The sequence below is a fragment of the Mesoplodon bidens genome, assembly GCF_964165515.1.
Source record: "Mesoplodon bidens genome assembly, chromosome: 1".
Taxonomy (NCBI): Eukaryota; Metazoa; Chordata; class Mammalia; order Artiodactyla; family Ziphiidae; genus Mesoplodon; species Mesoplodon bidens.
This window is the reverse complement of record NC_138176.1, coordinates 76,781,414-76,801,977: the sequence shown is the minus strand read 5'-3', so window position 1 is coordinate 76,801,977 and position 20,564 is coordinate 76,781,414. Positions and strand designations below refer to the sequence as shown.

Here is a 20,564-nt window from a genome sequence, read left to right as displayed (position 1 = left end):
ATTGCTGCTTAGAGAAAATAATTTGATCACAGAACAACTTGTGAATGAAAGGAAATGTTTTGGTGAGGATTTTTAATGTATTCAGCATAACCTTCAATATGATGGACTTTTACTTCTTAGCATTTCCTAGTTTTTGTCCTTAAAGAAAAATATATAATTCTATTTTACCAAAATATAAGAAATTTCTTCTAGTGATTTCTGTCTTCTCTAGAAAACAGAATGAGGCATTGTTCAGTATCAAGGTGGGGCATCAGTTTCCTCTTCAGGAAACAGTCCCTCAGCTATTTACTGAGGCCTTTTTTGGTTTCAGTTACGGTAAAACTCTGAAATTTTGCCAAAATCTACATGAGTTCAAAAGTACAAAGCTCTTTAGGAGGATTGCTCTTTTTAAATATTTTTTCAGAGGTTAAAAATTAAATTTCAAAAGAATATCTGAGGTGCAGAAGAGTCCACAGTAGAGATACAGACCCTGATTGTCTCCAACATGAAGCTTGCTCATGCTGTTCTGTTACTTTTGTGCTTCTGCTTAAGTTTTTGTGAGGTAAGTAATTCAATATTTATGCAAACTATTTTAAGTAGATATTTCAAATACTATAAAGATACAGAAAACATCTTAAGGATACTATTTTGACTTAAGGATTACATAGTTCAGGTGCCAACAATGAGAGTATCTAGTCAGTAACAAAGATTTTATGTTAACATCTTGATGAAAGAGCTTTAAGAAATTGCTTTTTCCATATGCTATTCTCTGTGCATAGAAATTGAACTGAATGAGAATTTTACTAATATAGATCTATATTTACAGTAATTATTAAATCAGTAAACATTTATCAAGCTCCCTCTATCTGTGTGCAAGGTAGAGTGCGGGGCAAATGGCAAGACTGATCTCTTCCTTCAGTAACCATTTGGTACAGTTGTAGAAAGGCGATACAAGTATGCCAATGAGGAAATAAGCAAAATTTAAATAATATATGAAAACACAAGAGAAGGAACTTTTAAAAGACATATATATTTAATTGCCAAAAAATGGTACAAATACTATCTGCCAAGGGACATTAATGAGAGGAAAAGTCCCTTCCTGCTAAGAAGTCAGGGAGAGTTTATGGGTCAAATAGGATTTGAGCTAGGCCTATAATTCTGGATTAGATTTGATCAGTGGAGAGCAAGAGGAAGTGATTTTTCAGCCTGAAAAAGCAGCAAGTGTTATGGCAGAAAGATAGCACAGTACTGGGCTCTTCCGGATGAATAAACCCATTTGATCAGAGTAGAGACTTTGTAGGCAACTCAAGGAGTTAAAACCGAAATGACAGGTTGCAGGCAGTCTGAAAGCTGATCTATTAAAGTTAGAAATGTTTAAGACATTTTAGATACTTATTGATGGTTGCCTGCTTTTGTGATCAAAGAGTTTTGAAACAATTCCAAAATTTGTTTTAATGCCTGTTTATAGCAGCAAATATTTAGAGAAAACTACCTAAGAAATCAGAATTATATACTTTGTTTCTTGTAACTTCTAAAATATATATTCAATGTTTATAGTATAGAACAAATGGAAGTAAAGTAAGTGCTTATTGATTAAAATCGATTAAGTTATTGTAGTCCATAAATGAACTATCATGTAGCCATTAAAATTGTGCTTTTATATTTATTGAAATAAAAAAACCCTCACTAAAAATCTTATTTTTGTTAAAGAGAAAAATACACACACACACACACAAATACACACATATAACTGCTTATATAAATGGCAATTTAAAAGTTCATGAGGAATGTATATCAAATAAATAACAGTTGGTATCTCTAAGTAATGGAATTGCTGGTGATTTTTCTTTTATGTTTTATGCATTTATGAATTTTCAGAGTTCAGAAATTCTGTTTTATTCACTTTATTTTTCTTTTTTAAATACCAAATAAATATGTTGCATTATAACAAGAAAAATTTGTTATTTGAAAAATAGATATTTCAGCCACATTTTGGATTCCTGGACAAAAAACAGGAAAAAAAAAAAACAACAACAGGGCTTCCCTGGTGGCGCAGTGGTTGAGAGTCCGCCTGCCGATGCAGGGGACGCGGGTTCGTGCCCCGGTCCGGGAGGATCCCACATGCCGCAGAGTGGCTGGGCCCGTGAGCCATGGCCGTTGAGCCTGCGCGTCCGGAGCCTGTGCTCCGCAACAGGAGAGGTCACAACAGTGAGAGGCCCGCGTACCGCAAAAAAAAAAAAAAAAAAAAACCTGAATATAGTACTTTTCACTTACACAAAGGAAAAGAGCCTCTTTCTTTTACTGAAAAATCATCCAACAATAAAGTTGTCTTCATTCCTTTAAGAAACAGCATTTTGAAAAGAGTTAATATCACATTTGTGAAAATTCCAGAACTTCTTAAAATATTAGTTTATAAAATAAAATGGAATGATCTTTTATCCCACCTGCTGAGAAAGAACCATTTTAAAATGGAGGTTACCATAGAGACAACATAAATGTGTTCAAAGAAGTTTTAAAATATATCTACATTTTCAACATGAAATAAAATATGTACAGCTAGGAGAAACGTTTGTTATTTTGAAAGCTGGGAGCAGATTTCCTTCTAGGGAATAAAAAGCCCTACTCCCTTTTTATATCAAAACATTCTGATGGACTGATTTGGAGTCCATTTTGATGGACTGATAATCCACCCATCATATATCAATGATGGGTGGATTACATCACTGAATCAATGATGTCAGTGATGGGGTGGGCTGGCAGTGGGTTAGACTTAAGTTGTTCTGAATAGTGAAATGAGAATTCTGGTTTTACTGAACCTACCCAGACAAAGAGGTAAGGGAACTTAGGAAAGGATGGGAGAGAAACTCAGAGCACAGAGGGAGTGGCTGCTGCATCAATAACCAAGGGATATTAAAGAACAGGGAAGCCAGATATTTCAGTCAATATGGTTACCTACAGTGACAGTACTGTGCTGTGACATAATCCCTGACTGAAACCTTACATTTTTACTTTACCCTACAAGCATATTGAAAACCTTGGTTTATATGGGTAGTATTTGGGGAGGAAAGAATTAGGGTGATGTTCAGCAGAGTGACAAAATGCTGGAAAGAGAATATGCACAGGAGGCAACACACAATGCAGAGAGTGATGTCAGCAACCGTGGCAGAGTAGGAAAATCCAAACACTTGTCCCTCCACAAAAAAAATAGAAAAATCAAGCAAACTTTCAGGACCACCTTCGTCAGAACTCCAGTTATCAGAGGTCTACAGCACCCAAGTGAATGCTGAATGAAGGAAAAAGGCAATTTAAAAATGGTAGGAAAACTGTAGCATTTCTACTTGCCCTTACCCCACCCTGTTCCCAACTCAGTGGCAGTCCTGAAGATGGCAGTCCACATTCCCAGCATGGAACTCTAGTCCCTAGCTCTAAAAGGAGGAGAGCAGAATTTATTTAAAAAGAACTGTGTTTGTTCTAACCTACCCGGGGGCTACTTGAAAGACTGACACAATGTACTTGTCTTTGTTTCATCTAACTTGGAACTCAGATTGGAAAGCCAGCAGACGTTTCTCAAGAACATTAGAAAGCAAGCAAAAAAACAACCTACATCCACCTGGGCAAAAGATTACATTTGAGACATACAATAGCGTGCCAAAGCTTGGAAGGAAAAGTTAGAGTTTCAATGGGAAATTAGTGCATTCAAAAGTCCCTGTGTATACTGGGGAATTTAGAAAGCAGCACACATACCCAGGGCAGGATGCAGCTCAGAAAACACCTAAGACTCTAAGCCTATACCTCCAGGCTCAGTGCAAGCATGAAGTAAAGGCTAAGACATAATTGTAAATGGCCTGGTTAAGCATTGAAGGAGTGCCCCAGCACAGAGCCAATTTGCAAATCTGGGGGAGTTTTTTTGTTGTTGTTGTTTTCAATTTAAGAGGTTCCTTTTTCTTTCTTTCCTTTCTTTCTTTCCTTCTTTCTTTCTTTCTTTCTTTCTTTCTCTTCCCCCCCCCCCCTTTCCCTTTCTCTTTCTCTCTTTCTGGTTCCTTGTTTTCAAGGAAATCTTTGTCTAAACCCTAGCTGAATGCAAGGTAAAGGAACCAAGACTTCAGGGACCACACAAGACAAAAAAACAAACTTTACAAAAACAGTTTAGAAAAGTTAGTAAACAAACAGCTACAATCTACAGAAAGCAAGGGATGCAAACCCTGAGGAGAAGAAAGAATTTGATTTCAAGAATTACTACATTATAATATTCAAAATATCCAGTCTTCAACCCAAAATTATGAAACATGTAATGAAGCAAGAAAATATGTCCCATTCACAGGAAAAATTAACAGAAATTATTTCTGAGGAAGAACAGACTTTGAACTTACCAGACAAAGACTTTAAGTCAACCATCTTAAATATGTTCAAAGAGCTAAAGAAAACAAGGAGGATGATGTATGAACAAATAGAGAATATCCGTGAAGAGACAGAAATCATAAAAGGAATTAGACTGAAAAGTATAACAAAGAACTCACTAGAGGGTTTTAATAGCAGATTTGAGCAGGCAGAAGAGTAAATGAACTTGAAGATTGTTCAATTAAATTATCTGGTTGAGAGTCCACCTGCCGATGCAGGGGACACGGGTTCGTGCCCCAGTCCGGGAGGATCCCTCATGCCGCGGAGCGGCTGGGCCCATGAGCCATGGCCACTGGGCCTGCGCATCCGGAGGCTGTGCTCCACAATGGGAGAGGCCACAACAGTGAGAGGCTGGCGTACCACAAAAAAAAAAAAAAAAAAGATTATCCAATCTGAGGAACAGAAAGAAAAAAGAATAAGAGCCTAAGAGACCTGTATGATACCATCGATATATACAAAATAGGAATCTCAGAAGGAGAAGAGAGAAAGGGTCAGAGAATATTTGAAGATATAATAGCCAAAAACTTCTTAAATTTGATAACAGATAATGAATCTACAGATTCAGGGTGCTTACTGGTCCCCAAAAAGATAACACTAAGAAATCCACACCAAGATGCAAAATAATGAAGTTATTAAAAGCCGAGAAACAAAACAGAAGATCTTGAAAGCAGCAAGAGAAAAGCAACTCATCATGGACAAAGGATCCTCAATAAGATTAGCAGCATCTTTCTCAGCAATAACCATAAAGGCCAGAAGACAATGGGATGACATTTTTTAAGTGCTGAAAGAAAAGAACTATCAGCCAGGAATTCTATATCCAGCAAAGCTATCCTTTAAGAATGAAGGAGAAATTAAAACATTCTCAGGTAAACAAAAGCTGATGAAGGTGCTAGTATACCTGCTCTATAAGAAACACACTACAAGAAGAAAAAGGAAAGATGGAAGGAAGGAAGGAAGGAAGGAAGGAAGGAAGGAAGGAAGGAAGGAAGGAAGGAAGAAGGAAAGAAAGACACTACAAGAAAGGAAGTCCTTCAGGCTAAATGAAAGGACACTAGACAATAACTTGAAGCCATATGAAGAAATAAAGAATTCCAGTAAAGGTAACATAGATAAATACAAAAGCCAATGTAATTTTATTTTTGGCTTGTAACTCCTTTTTATTTCCTACACTGTTCAAAAGACAAATGTATTTAAAAATTATAAATTAACAGGCACACAATGTATAAAGATGTAACGTATAACAGTAACAACATAAAAGGGGATGGAACTGTACAGGAGCAGAGTATGTATATGCTCTTGAAGCTAGGTTGGTATGAATTCAAACTAGACTGATATAAATTTAAGATATTAAGTATAATCCCCATGGTAACCACAAAGAAAATATTTTTTAAATAATCAAAAAGAAAAGAAAATGAGAAAAAAATCAAAATTGTTCACTACAAAAAAATCAACTAAACATGAAAGAAGGCAGTATGGAGGAAATGACAATAAAGGTATAAGCCATACAGAAAACAAATAGCAAAATGTCAAAAGTGAGGCATTCTTATCAGTAATTAATTTAAATGTAAAAGGATTAAGTTCTCTAATAATAGGTATAGATTGGTAGAATTTATTTTTTAAAAGAAAGATGTAATTATATGCTATCTGTAAGACAAATCTGTGATCCAAAGACACAAATGGGTTGAAAGTGAAAGGATGGAAAACAATATTCCATGCATATAGTAATCAAAAGAGACCTGGAGTGCCACACTAATATCAGACAAAATTGACCTTAATTGTCTCTTGTTACAAGAGACAAAGAAGACATTAGATATTGATAACAGAGTCAGTTTGTTAAAAATATATATTTATAAACATATACACACCAAAAAATAGAGCCCCAAATTCGTGATGCAAATGTTGACAATTAAAGGGAGGAAGAGACAATTCTACAATAATTGTTGGAGACTTCAATACCCACTTTTCAAAATGGAGAGAAAACCTAGACAGAAGATCAGTAAGGAAACAGAGGACTTTAACAGTACTGTAAGTCAACCTGACTTGACAACTAGACATATAGAAGCACTCCTCACAGCAACAGCAGAATACACTCTTTTCTCAAGTGCACGTGGAACTTCTCCAGTATAGACCATATGTTAGACTACAAAATATATCTCATTAATTTAAAAATATTGAAATCAGATGAAGTACCTTCTCTAAAGACAATGGAATAAAGCTAGAAATCAGTAACAGAAGGGAAACTGGAAAATTCACAAATATGTGGAACATAAACAGCATACTCTTAACCAGTAGTCAAAGAAGAAATAATAAAGGAAATTGGAAAATACTTAGAGATGAGTGAAAACAAAATACAACATTCCAAAACATATGGGATTGGCAAAAGCAGTACTTAGGGGGAAAATTGTAGCAGTAAATACCTACATTACAAAGGAACAAAAATCTCAAATCAATAACCTACCTTTACACCTTTAAGAACTAGAAAAGAAGAGCAAATTAAATCCAAAGCTAGGAGAAGGAAGGAAATAATAAATATTTGAATAGAAACAGAAAAAATTCTAAAAATAGTAAGACAATAAAACCAATTAAACCAAAATTTTGTTCTTTGAAAAGATCAACCAAATTGACAAACCTTAGCTAGACTGACAAAAAACAGAGAAGATTCAAATAAATAAAATCAGAAAGTGGAGACATTATTACTGACCTTACATAAATCAAAAGAATGATAAGAGAATACTGTGAACAATTATATGCCAACAAATTAGATAACCTAGATTAATGGACAAATTCCTAGAAATATACAAATTATCAGAACCAACTCAAGAAGAAATAGGAAATCTGAACAGACATGTAACAAGAGATTAAATCAGTGATTTAAAAAGAAAGGAAGAAAGAAAGAAAGAAGGGAAGAAAGAAAGAAAAGAAAGGAAGGAAGGAAGGGAGGAGGAAAAGAAAGAAAGAAAAAACTTCTATCAAAGAAATGTCCAAAACCAGATGGCTTCACTGGCGAATTCTACCAAATAACAACACCAAATCTTCTCAAACTCTTTTGCCCACCCCCACCCCCAAAAAGGAGAGAATACTTACTTCCTAAATCATTCCATGAGGTCAGTGTTACTCTGATACCAAAGTCAAAGATACTACAAGAAAAGGTACAAAGCAGAGATAACGGCTACCTCCTCCCCACCCCCATATAAAAAATTCCAGATATTTCCAGTATTCTTCATTCCTGCATGTAGCTACAGATTTTCATCTAGGATAATTTCCCTTCTGCTTGAAGGACTTTTTTTTTTTTTTACATTTCTTGTAGTGCAGATACACTGGTGATTAGTTCTTTCAACTCTTGTATGTCTAAAAAGGTTGTTATTTTGCCTTAATTTTCAAGTGATATTTTTGCTGGATATAGAATTATAGGTTGACAGGGGTTTTTTTTCTGGTATTTTTAAAATGTTGCTTCACTGTCTTCTCACTTGCATGAGACCTCTGTTGTCACCCTTACCTTTGTGGCTTTGCACATAGGTCTTTTTCTTTGGCTGTTTTAAAGATTTTCTCACTGTTGTTATTTGAGCAATTTGAGATGATATGCCTTGGTGGAGTTTCCTTCATGTTTCTTCTGCTTGGGATTCATTAAGTTTATTGAATCTGTGGATTTATCATTTTTATCAAATTTGGAAAGTTTCAGCCATTATTTCTTCAAATAACTTTTTTGTTCCCATCTCATTCTCATCTCCTGTGGAACTCCAATTACACATATACTACGTATGCTACACCAGTTGAACCTGTCCCACAGCTCACTCATACCCCGTTCTTTTAAAAAAAATCTCTATTACTTCCACATTTCATTCTGGATAGTTTCTATTAATAAATCTTTAGGTTTGTTAATCTTCTGCAGTGTCCTATCTGTTGTTAGTTCCATCCAGTGTATTTTTATCTCAGATATTGTCATTTTCATCCCTAGAAGTTCAATTTGGATCTCTTATATATTTTTCTTGTCTCTACTTTTTAAACATATGGAATACAGTTATAATAAATATAATATACTTGCCTGCAAATTCTGACATCTATATTAGGGATTCTGTGTAAATTTCAATCAATTTAATTTTTCTCCTCACTGTGGGTCATATTTTCCTGTATTTTTGCATGCCTGTATTTTTTTTTATTGGATGCCAGCTATTAGGAATATTATCCTGTTAGATGCTGGGTATTTTTGTATTCCTATACATATTCTTGAGCTTTGTTCTGAGATGCAGTTAAGTTACTTGAAAACAGTTTGATCCTTTTAGGTCTTGCTTTTGAGCATTCATAGGTAGGACCAGAACAATGCTCAGTCTAGGACTAATTGTTCCATACTACTGAGGCAAGATCCTTCTTTGTACTCCTTCCAATGCCCCAAGAATAATGGAATTTTCCAGTCTGAATGTTGAGAACAAGCACTATTCATGGCACCATTTGAGCGTGGGCCCTGTTACCTTGATTTCTATTGGGTGGTTCTTTCCCCAGTCTCTGGTAGTTTCTTCACATTTGGGTGCTGATAAATACTCAGCTGAACAATTAAAAGGGGATCTTCTACAGAGTTACAAAGTTCTCTCTCTATGCCACTTACTTGTTTCCAGTACTTTATTCTGTGAAATATAGCTGCCTTGGTCTCCCAAGACTCTCAGCTTTGTCTCCTCAACTCAAGAAGTCCCTTGGGCTCAGCTCAAGTTCCTCCTCTCCACACCACAGTCTGGAAACTCTCTGAAGAAAATCACATGGTACAGCTGTAGGGCGAATTACCTCATTTGTTTCTTTAGTCTCAGGGATCTCTACCTTTCATTGCCTGATGTCCAGTGTCTTGAAAATCATTGTCGTCTGTATTTTGTCCATTTCTTGATTGGTTTAGGCTGAATAAGAACTAGGGTAGCTTTAGTACCCTTATAAGTCTATCTTGACTAGAAACAGAAGAATTCCCATTTAATTTTAATAATTTTAATTTAAATATCCACTTTTGGTTAGTGGCTATTTTATTAGATGGCACTATTAACAATTGCTGGGGTTGCTGAGGTTGAGTTTTTAAAATACAAATGTAAACTTCAAATGAGCACTTTTTAAAACTTATTCTTTAATAGACATTGTATTAAAAATGGAAGTTAATTCAGCCAACTTTCAGTTCTACCCTGACATAGGCAGTCTCATATGCATTGGAATTGTTCAAATTCGCTTCAAGTATAGTTCATCTTCAAACTCTATGTTCTTACGTTTTCCTGAATTTATAATAGATTCAAAATAAAGTGTTGTCACAGTGATTATAAGAATGAAGAAACAAAAAAAGTTGAGTTTTTCAGTTTTGTCATTCTAATGGCCATTTGGAATTTTTGTTTTCAAAATATAAAATAGTAAAAACAATGCAGCCTGAAAGGTGTAATATTTTTGTTTGTTAAGTGCAAAGAGTAGTTCATACAGGAAATATTTTACCTAATATTAGGTAAAATATCAGATTATGTAAAGATACTGAAAGATACTATTCAGTATCTTTAAAATGAAATTTATTATTTTTATTAATATATTTAATTATTCTTAAACTGTAATATTATTATTCATTACTGCAACAGGCCTATATATAGGTATAGTTTTTCCTTTTTCATTAAGTATATGAATGAAATTTAAAATATTTGTCTAGTACTTTTTTCCTTATTTGTACCGTACTATGAAATTTACTTTTTACTTTTTTGTGTTTTTTTGTTTTGCGGTATGCGGGTCTCTCACCGTTGTGGCCTCTCCCGTTGAGGAGCACAGGCTCCGGATGCGCAGGCTCAGCGGCCATGGCTCACGGGCCCAGCTGCTCCGTGGCATGTGGGATCTTCCCGGACCGGGGCACGAACCCGTGTCCCCTGCATCAGCAGGCGGACTCTCAACCACTGCGCCACCAGGGAAGCCCTACTTTTTACATTTTTATTTTTCACAAGCATGATTGATTTTGTATATATTTATATATGAAATTTCAATAAAAGAAAATATTTGCTGTTTAAATTTTTCTATATAATTTATTATTCATTTCTTTCATGATTTTTACTGAAAATAATTTTGTTCTATAGGGGGGTTGTTTAAAAAGTACCTGTTGTTTAAAAATATACTAGGCTTGGGACTTACCTGGTGGTGCAGTGGTTAAGAATCCGCCTGCCAATGCAGGTGACATGGAGGGTTTGAGTCCTGCTCTGGGAAGATCCTACATGCCGCAGAGCAACTAAGTCCACGTGCCACAACTACTGAGCCTGTGCTCTAGAGGCCGCGAGCCACAACTACTGAGCCGACATACCACAACTACTGAAGCCCACGCGCCTAGAGCCCATGCTCCTAAAATCTTCAGCTTCTAAAATGTAAAATTCTCCTCAGTGTTCTCTTTTTGTTTTTGTTTTTGTTTTTCACCATTCATTCAATGAATACCAGGCCCACCATGCCCCTGAAGAAAGTCTGAGCTAGGAGAAAGGACCTTTCAACTGAAATGAAGGTCAGAGTCTAAATGATTACCCAGAACTGGACATTGTAATATATGACTGTTCCTGGGACCAAAAGTCTTTTAATCTTTCATTTTTGCTCTAATCTAAGAGTGACTGAAAAGTTGATAGCACTTGCCCAAGTTTCTTTCTAAAGATCAAGGAAAAATGACACCTCAGAAAGGGATAAATTTTGGGAAAAAAATCAAGTTTTTTCTGCTTGCACCCAATTAGAGTATTGCTCTTTCAGTAGAAAGGTGATACGTAAAAGCTGACAGTCTCAGCTGTCAGGGCACTTAAATTTTGTCAGTGGAAGACACAGGAGCTAAGTAATTACAAAACTGTCAACTCTAATAAGTGCTACAAAAGAGGTACATGGAATCATGAAAGGTATGTAATTACTAGATTTTATTCTAGATCAGTGTGTCAAAAACCAGTGTAGTGGCCTCCCTGGTGGCGCAGTGGTTGAGAGTCCGCCTGCCAATGCAGGGGATACGGGTTCGTGCCCCGGTCTGGGGGGATCCCACATGCCGCGGAGCGGCTGGGCCCGTGAGCCATGGCCGCTGAGCCTGCGCGTCCGGAGCCTGTGCTCCGCAGCGGGAGAGGCCACAACAGTGAGAGGCCCGCATACCGCAAAAAAAAAAAAAAAAAAAAAACCAGAGTAGTTAATGACAAATTTGTCAAATTTCCTGGCTATTTGATAAAGTTTACTGAAAAGCATGTTGGATAGAATGACTTTCACAGCTTTTGCAAATTTTTGTGTGGTTTTTAAATGACTGGTTTTTATTTATCTTCATCATAGCCCTTAAAGATCGTTCAATTTGTTTCTGCCCCAGCTTGCTGTTACTGCAGCTGGAGGGCACTGAGCAAGGTTGGGGGGGTGTTATGGTTGGAGGCTGGGGAGACTGGAATAAAGGATGTCCATCCTCCAAAGGGGCTGTCTAGGGGACAGAGAGAGAGCGTTGACTTTCCACAACTGGCTTTTGACCCCGTTGACCTATTCCCAACCTTCATTGTATTTCCTCTGGATTCCTGCAGGTCTAATTGGCCTCCTGCCTGTTTGTCTGATCTGATCTCCAGAAAGATCTTCCTCAAATGCAAATTTGCTCCACTGTTTAGTCTCTCAGTGGCTCCCTGTTCTTGCTGTTCTTGTTCTCACAATCCTGCCCCGAGCCCCTCCCACCACCCTTGCCAGCTGACTCCTCAGTGCTCGCAGTGCTCATCCCAGACATCAGCTCTTCTTGGAGATGTTCTCAAGCCTCCTAGTCAGGCCATGGGACCACTGTCCTAATAGCATCCCCGGCCCACGTCTACCAGGGAAACTGTCAGTCAGGCTTGCCTGCCTCTCTTCTGGTTGGTGTACTCCTTAGACAGGGATTTTTATCCCTCTGATCCTAGCCTCAGGCTGTTCTCTGGCACAGAGTGGTGCTTACTAAATCATTCAATGAATTAATTGATGAATGAGCTAATCATCTGTTTTCCAAGCTTCGGACACACATTTCCCTTTTCTACAAAATATCTCCAAATGCACATCCTTCAGGCATATCAGAATTAACAGGTCCCAAGCCAAACTCATAATTCTCTACCTTAACTTAATATCTATATTGATTAATGGCACTATACATCCTTACTAACACTGAGCCTCAAAACCTAGTTCTACTGTCAACCCCTACATGCATTAAATTGTCCAGACCTCTTGCTTTTGCTTGTTCAAGTGTCTTTCCAAATCATTTTCTTGCTCCACTCCTGCTGCCTCTTCCTCCCCAGTTTCCTAACCAATGACCATCCTAGTTGAAGCACACACAAGCCCATCACTTGGGACTGCTCACGATTCCCTAAATACATTGTGCATCATTCCTCCTGTGTTTTACTAGCACCTACCCTCTGCTAACACCTGACCTTCCTCACCTTGCTCAGATGCCCCATGAGGCTGTTTAAAATGCCCCTGGGGGGAATTCCCTGGCGGTCCAGTGATTAAGACTCTGTGCTTCCACTGCAGGGAGCACGGGTTCAATCCCTAGTTGGGATCCCCGATCCTGCATGCCACAGGGAGCAGCCAAAAAAAAAAAAAAAATGCCCCCGGAAAGACTTGTTCTCTCCCACTCTGGATCTCCAAGAATACTGTATCTTATTTGTATGACTGTTATATCACTTACCCCAGTTATTATGCGTGTTTCTATCTTATTGTCTAGATATCAAGCCCTTGGAAGACAGAGCCCATGTCATGTTCATCTTAGCAGGATTTTGCACAAAGTAGGAGTTTAGCAAATGGTTTTACATTTATTAATAGAATTAATCAATTTCATTCCTCAATTCATTCCATGAGACTATAATTACCACCAAATTTTCTACTCCTTAACGTAACTGTCGAGATTCACTGATTTCTTCAAAGGCAGAATTTTATGTTGGCTTTTGAATAATAACAGCTCCCACTGATTTCTTGCCTAGTACCTGCCAACCATTATACACATTTTATTTCTAATGCTTACAATAACCTTGCAAAATAGAAGGAAACATTTTACAGATGAGGAAACATGTTTCATGAGGGTAAGTAACTTGCTCAAGGCCATGTAAGTGCCCAAGTTGAGACTAGAAGCCAGGGTTGTTTGATTCTAAAAACCACCAGACCACATTACCCTCATCTATACTGTGGGGTATATGAGTCTGTTTTGTTCCTTTCCTTCATGTATTCATCTTTTCTTTTTTAATGTGCCATAATATACTTAAATGATGCCCTGATAACATATGTTTAGACTATTTTTCTATTTTTAATAAATTCCAGGACGGGGAAGATCTTGATACACAACATCTGAAGAAGGTTATATCAACATTGATTTCCATGATTTGAGTTTAAAAATTATCTGTCACACTTCCCTTATCAGCACAGAGAATTATCACTGATGAAACATGTCTTATACTGTATGCATTTCTTTGAGACAGTGATACTGATTAATCTGAATATCCATGTATCACTGGTCATTTGTAGCTCATGTATTCATCTTTAAAAAGATTTTAGTTTGTTGCTAAGCTAATGTTTATTTTGTGCTTTATAGTCCACTTCAACATCAGACACATCTCAAGAGGATCTCGTGGAGAAAAAGTGCTTAACTGAAAAATACACACGTCTCTCCTGCAATAAAGTCTTCTGCCAACCATGGCAGAAATGCATCGATGGGACCTGTATTTGTAAAATTCCTTATCAGTGCCCAAAGAATGGTACCAGGGTATGTTCAGTTAATGGGAAAAGCTACCCAACTTACTGTCAGCAAAAGAGTTTGGAATGTCTTCGTCCAGAGGCAAAGTTTTTAAAAACAGGAACATGCACAGGTGAAGGTAGGAAAAGCCTAGTTTATTTTGTAAGAAGAAAATTGTCTACTATATTTTCTATTAGAAAATAGTTTTCCTATGAAATGTTATGACGACAACTCAAAATTCTTCTTTAGACCCTCACTAGTAACTGGGATGATAACTAAAGAAATTAGGGGATCATCAGAATCTAGCCAGCCCTTGAGCCTAGAGCATGAGGCCCTGAGGCTGGTCCTTCCCCTCAGTGCCTATGCCACTCTCTGCTGCCCAGCCCTTCAGAATTATCCCCACTCTCACTTCTACTTGGCTAAAGGAATTATTCCCAGAACTGTTGAGTTGGTTCAGAACCCAGTGAAAAGGGCTTTACATGAGACTGGTACTGATATGGAACCCCTTTGGACCCCAGCCCCAATAATTTCTTCCAGCATCCATCCCACCAGTCCCTACCCCTTTCCCTAGCCCCAACCCATCAGCCCTGATCCAAGGTTTAGCTCAGGCCATTGCTGGCCTAGGATATACTCCAACCTAGCAAACTTGGCACATCAGATCAGAGAGCTTGTCAAGACTTCATCCAGGTGCCTAATGTAGTGAGGAGGGCTGGGACCCTAATATGTAGATTAGCAGAGTGCTTAAGGTTTAAGGGTCTCACTGTCAGTCAGATTTAGTTGTAAACCCCTCCAAACCCCACCTCACTTATTGCAAACTATGTGGCCTCTCTGGAATGCAGTTTTCATATCTGTAAAATGTGAGTAACAGTAGTTCCTAATTCATAAGACTCTCGTGAAAATTAAATAACATGATGTATGTAAAGCTCTGTGAATAGTACACAGAGAGCGCTCATGAAATTGTAGCTATGACAGCAAACCTTAAGCTCGTTGTCTTCTGATATGAATTATCACAGACATTTCATGAATTTACAGAAGAATGCTTAAAACGTTCTTTTTAAAGTTACCATGACATATGCCAGCACACAGTAGCCTAAATATTTTTGTATTGCTGAGTTAAGCTGTTAAGGTACTGTGGAACAGGAAGAAGAAAGATCCATAATTGAGTCCATCTCTCTTACTTGTTGGAGAGGACGAAAGCAACCGTGGAGATTATTTTGACAGGGTCAGACTTTTGTTCTCTTGAGGCATGAAATGCCTTAAATATATGAGAATACATAAACCTTTCTTACATTTTCATTATTTGCTTGGCTAACTTTTAAGAGCACGGATTTTGGAGTCAGATCAATATAGCAGGTTCAGATTCCTGGCTTCAGTCCTTGAGCAAGTAACTTAATCTCATGTATAAAAATGGATAAATTTAGATTCCTCATGTGTAAAAATAAGGATAAATATCACCCTAATCTTCATAGGGTTGATATGAAGATTTTATGGTACTTTTTTTTACAATTGGGTAGCACAGCCACTGACATATAATAAGCCCTCATAAAATGATTGCTTACCATTTGTTAAAATCTTCATGGTGGGTCTTCCCTGGTGGCGTAGTGGTTAAGAATCCGCCTGCCAATGCAGGGGACACGGGTTCAATCCCTGGTCCGGGAAGATCCCACATGCTGCGGAGCAACTAAGCCCGTGAGCCACAACTACTGAAGCCCGCGCGCCTAGAGCCCGTGCTTTGCAACAAGAGAAGCCACCGCAATGAGAAGCCTGTGCACCGCAACCAAGAGAAGTCCCCGCTCACCGCAACTAGAGAAGGCCCATGCCCAGCAACGAAGACCCAACGCAGCCAAAAAAAGAAAAAAAGCTTCATGGTGTTCAAAGTTAATTAGAAATTATGTATTTTATTACTTTAGAGAATTAATCAAGAGGCGAAAGAGTGCCTGAATATTGCTCATTCTTTTTTTTTAATTTTAGAACAATTTAGTGTTTCCTTGGAGAATGAAAAAGGACATTCAGAAGGAATTGTTGAAGTAAAACTTGTAGACCAAGATAAAAAAATGTTTGTGTGTGGGAAAAGCTGGAGCATTACACAGGCCAATGTGGCCTGCCTTGACCTTGGATTTCAACTGTGAGTGCTTCGTGTCACTGAATTTTCCCAGGGCTGATTTTATTATTCCAACTTTTTTTTTTGATTACCCTATCTTTCTGTGCCTCAACTTCCTCAACTGTAACCTGAGCATATTAACTGCCTGTCATGAGGATAAAGCGTGTTTATGCTCAACTAACTCTTAGAACACTGCTGAGCACCCAAAGTTTGCTCAGGTATCTGGATGCAATCCTTTGCCCATCTGTAGACTTGCAAATACATTCATCATTATCTCTATTCACCTATGATTATGTCCACTCCTTCATACCTAAAGTTGTTTATATAGGCCTTCTCTCTTTTTTTTCTCATCCTTGCAGAGATTTGTCTATTTGATTAGTGTTTTTGATTTTTGTATTTGTAAATTTTCTCTTGTTTCTTTATTTTCATTGACTTTTATCTTTGGCTCTCTCTCTTCTTTTCCCTATTGTATTTTTTCTAATTCTGTTAGTTAAAATGCTTAGCTCATCAATTTTCAGTTTTTCTTATTTTCTAATATAAGCATTTAAGGCACAAATTTCCCTCTAGGGAATGCTTCATCTGCATGCCATAACCCTCTATAAGTGGATATTTTATTTATTGTTCAGTTCAAAATATTTTCTAATTTTCAATATAATTTCTTCTTTGACTCATACATAATTTAGAAGTTTCTTTTTTTACATTCCTAATGAGTATATTAGTTCACTTTTGGTTAACTTTTTTATATAGATTTCCCATTTAATTTTATTGTCGAGAGAGAACGTCTCCATATGATGACAATTGTTTAAATATTTTTTTGAGACTTGCTTTGTACTGAGTATATTTTAAATGCTTCATGTGCAGGGTTCTGCATAATAGATGTTTTATCCATTAGAATAAGCAAGCTTGTTGATTGCTTTATTCAAATATTTTCCCATTTATTTACTTACAAGTTTTCTATGCTTTTAGCTTTTAAGTGTGTCCCTTATAAACAACACATATCTAAATTTTTTTAAAAAAATACAATATGACAATAACTGTCTGAAGAGTTTAGTCCATTTACATTATTGTGATTATTTACACTGTTGAATTTATTTTTCCTATCTTGTTTTGGGCTTATTAGTTAACTTGCTTCCTCTGTCCTCTTGTTTCTTCCTTTTTAAATTTTATTAGGTTAATAAAGTCGTTGTTGTTGTTTCTTAATCTTCTCCTTTTTCTCCCTCTAATTTGTTTGAAAATTATATACATCCTATTTCTATTCCTTTAGCAGTTATCTTTACATTTATACCATGAACCGTTAACTTAGAAAGTCCTTGGCCTCTTCAGGAATAATATCAATACAAAGAATGGCATTATCATGTCAAGTTTCCAGTATTTTGTTCAATCTTATTTTTATATATTCCTGAAGTTAATTGCTATCATTATATACTAAGCAATTATCATTACTTTTGTTCAGTCAGTGCTTACTCAGATGTACTTCATGTTTACCAACTTCCTGGTTTGTTGCTGCTTCTTTCATCTCACTTCTTTGTTCTGGCTTCAATTTTCTTCTTCCTAAACCACATCTGCTAGTAGTTCATTAGTGAGAGTCTCTTATCATTAAATTGAGCCATAGAGTATTTCTTATTTTCGACAGTTTGTGACCTACAACCTATGATTCAACCTAATGGCAAACTCTCTCACTCTTTGATCTCCCAATTTTTGTTCTTGTATTTTGTATAAGCTCATGAACAGACTTCTCTGATTTTAGACAGTGGGTATTTCCCTTAATTCCTTAAGAGCTCACTGAGGGCATTTATCTAGTACTTTTAGATATTTATAGGTTGAGAGGTTTTTCAGATTATTCACCTGTCAGATTGCCCCAAATGGCTCCCATCTGTTCTCATATTTCGATGTGGTTTGGCACAGTTTCATGACCACTATATCTTCATTATGGATCTGAACCTCTTTGTTCCCTTTAATTGCTCTCTTTTTCCCTTTCATTGTAATTTATCTGATATTTATATTGCCATTACTGCTTAATTTTTGTTTACATTTGCCTGATGCATCTTTGCTCAACCTTTTATTTTTAACCCATTTTCCCCATTAACTTCTAGAGAAAAGCAGGGAGCAATTGAATGTTCTGGAAGAATAGCTCACTGTAACTCATCATCTCTAAGATATCGGGTCACTGAGGTAGCCTCTTAGCTACACAAATTCTGAACAAACTGAGAAGTCCAAGCAATGGCACATAGATGTCAAAATATCACTTAACACTCTCAAGACTGAATTGAGGATAGAGCTTAGCATAAAAGCAAAATGGACCTGCTAGAATCAAACTAACTGAACCTCCCTGATCCCAGGCAACAATGGGGCCAACTAGGTAAGACTTACAGCATTCGGCAGGTGAAGAGGACCCAAAAGGAAAAAATGGAAGAGCTGGGCTGACCTTTCCTGGTTTACATTTCCAAAATTCCCTGATAAAATTAATCCACTCCCTTCCTGGAGAGAAAAGGAGTTAAGCCGTAGAGAGAGGCCAAGAATGACACATCTCAGGTTGGAAAGAAAGCAGTGTGGACGAAGATGCATTCCTCCTTAATGAGAAACAGAGGAGAGGAAACCAATATTTGTGGGTTCTTGCCATGTTTTGAACTTTGGCCAGTCAGTTTAAACTGATTGTTTTAGTTGATCTTTGCAAAACTCAGGTAGTTATATTCCCTGTTATAGGTGAAGATATTGAAGCTCAGAGAATTTAAGCATATTGCCCAATCTATCACCCATATGTAGAAAATAAGAGGAAATAGTCCTTTACCTCCTACAGTAAAGTTATAAATTACTAATTATTAGTAAATATAAATTACTAATTATTTATTAGTAAAGTACTAATTATTCTACCTTACTGTTTCATTTATTTGATTTGCAGAGGTGCTGTTGATACTCAAAGCAGAGATCCTCATATAAATTCCACTGAATGTCTACATGTACATTGTCAAGGATTTGAGACCAGTTTGGCTGAATGTACTTTTACTAAGGGACTCACTAGCAGTTCCGAGGGTTTGGCTGGTGTGGTGTGTTACACGGGGAGTGCAGGTTAGTGGAGTACTGGCCTGATATTTTCCCTTCCTTCAAGGTTATTTATTTCACGTCAAGTCTGTAGTAAACAAACAAATTACAGATACCCTCTTGCCAGTCAAACACAATGGCAAAATCATATTTTGGGTTTTAGAGCCGAAATGGGTGCTTTTCCCCTATTGTACCTTTTTTGCCATTCAAATATTACTTCTATCCAGGTTCCTATATGGGAAGTAAAGTTGCTTGACTCCCCTTTAATTCCTTGAACATATGGATTAAAGTTGATGTAGCAAACACAAGTTAATAAAACATTGGAAGAAACTCATCATCACCCTCGAGAGGTCCAGCCGATTACACATTTCTTTAAAATGGTTAAGTGACCACATCTGTGCCTCAGGCAATCATTGCCACTTTTCTCCTTCATCTTGACCTTGGAATATTTTAGCCATATATACCGTATTAAAGACCAAAGCCTTTTTTGGTGCTAAAAAATAAGTACCATCAAAATGTAAACAGCACTGCCAAGTAAGCCTCAGGATGGGGGTGGGGGATAAAGTAGTAGCGTGAAAGGAATGGATGAGCACCAGAGTTCGCCAGTGTCAGCAAGGGCTCCTGATTCCCGAAACCCCTGCCCCATCTCAGCGAGCAGAGACCTCCACAATAAATGCTGGTTTTCAGAGATTATAAAAGGGCGTCCACAAGCCAGCTTTGGCATTTAGTTTCCTTATTAATCATATATACTATGTCAATACTACCACCCATACATTTTATATCATTTTTTATTTGTGCCTGGCTTTATCTTCAGGTCCCCATTGTTCCAAACATGTGATAAAGATGTCACCCACAACTCCATAGATAAATTTCACAAAGATAATTCCTACTTTACAGTTTCTCCAGCAAACGACTCCTTTCAGTGTGTGAATGGGAAACACATTCCTCAGAAGAAGGCCTGTGATGGTGTCAATGATTGTGGAGACCAGAGTGATGAGTTGTGCTGTAAAGGTAGAAATGAATCTAGCCTTTAAACCCTCAAAAGCATTCTTTTGACTAAGAAAGTAGAAGCAACTTTACCATTGAATTAAGATTCCATCTCATTCCATTTTAAGAATGAAAAAAAATACCCCTCTTGTATTTATGTTTGCACAGAGTGCCGAGGTGAAAGTTTTTTCTGTAAATCGGGTGTTTGTATTCCAAAGCAGTATAAGTGCAATGGTGAGGTGGACTGCATTACTGGAGAAGATGAAATTGGTTGTGAAGGTAATTTAAAGTTTCCTGGTTACTTTTTTTCATTATTTGACCCAGGGGTTTTAGCAGGCTTTGTAATTATTTCCTAGAGCCAATTTGTCAATAGGGACTATAAAATGGCAATTTCAT

At 37.1% G+C, this 20,564-nt stretch overlaps 1 protein-coding gene across 1 annotated transcript in view; it reads left to right on the top strand.

The window, feature by feature from the left end:
• Positions 1-448: 448 nt before the first annotated feature.
• Positions 449-20,564, top strand: part of CFI (complement factor I) — a 38,810-nt gene continuing 18,694 nt past the window's right edge. Inside the window, exons 1-6 of the mRNA XM_081246070.1 lie at positions 449-541; positions 13,901-14,180; positions 16,013-16,166; positions 19,042-19,208; positions 20,079-20,192; positions 20,337-20,447. Coding sequence (XP_081102196.1) covers positions 485-541; positions 13,901-14,180; positions 16,013-16,166; positions 19,042-19,208; positions 20,079-20,192; positions 20,337-20,447 — 883 coding nt within the window. The 5' untranslated portion in view covers positions 449-484. The remainder of the gene's footprint in view (positions 542-13,900; positions 14,181-16,012; positions 16,167-19,041; positions 19,209-20,078; positions 20,193-20,336; positions 20,448-20,564) is intronic.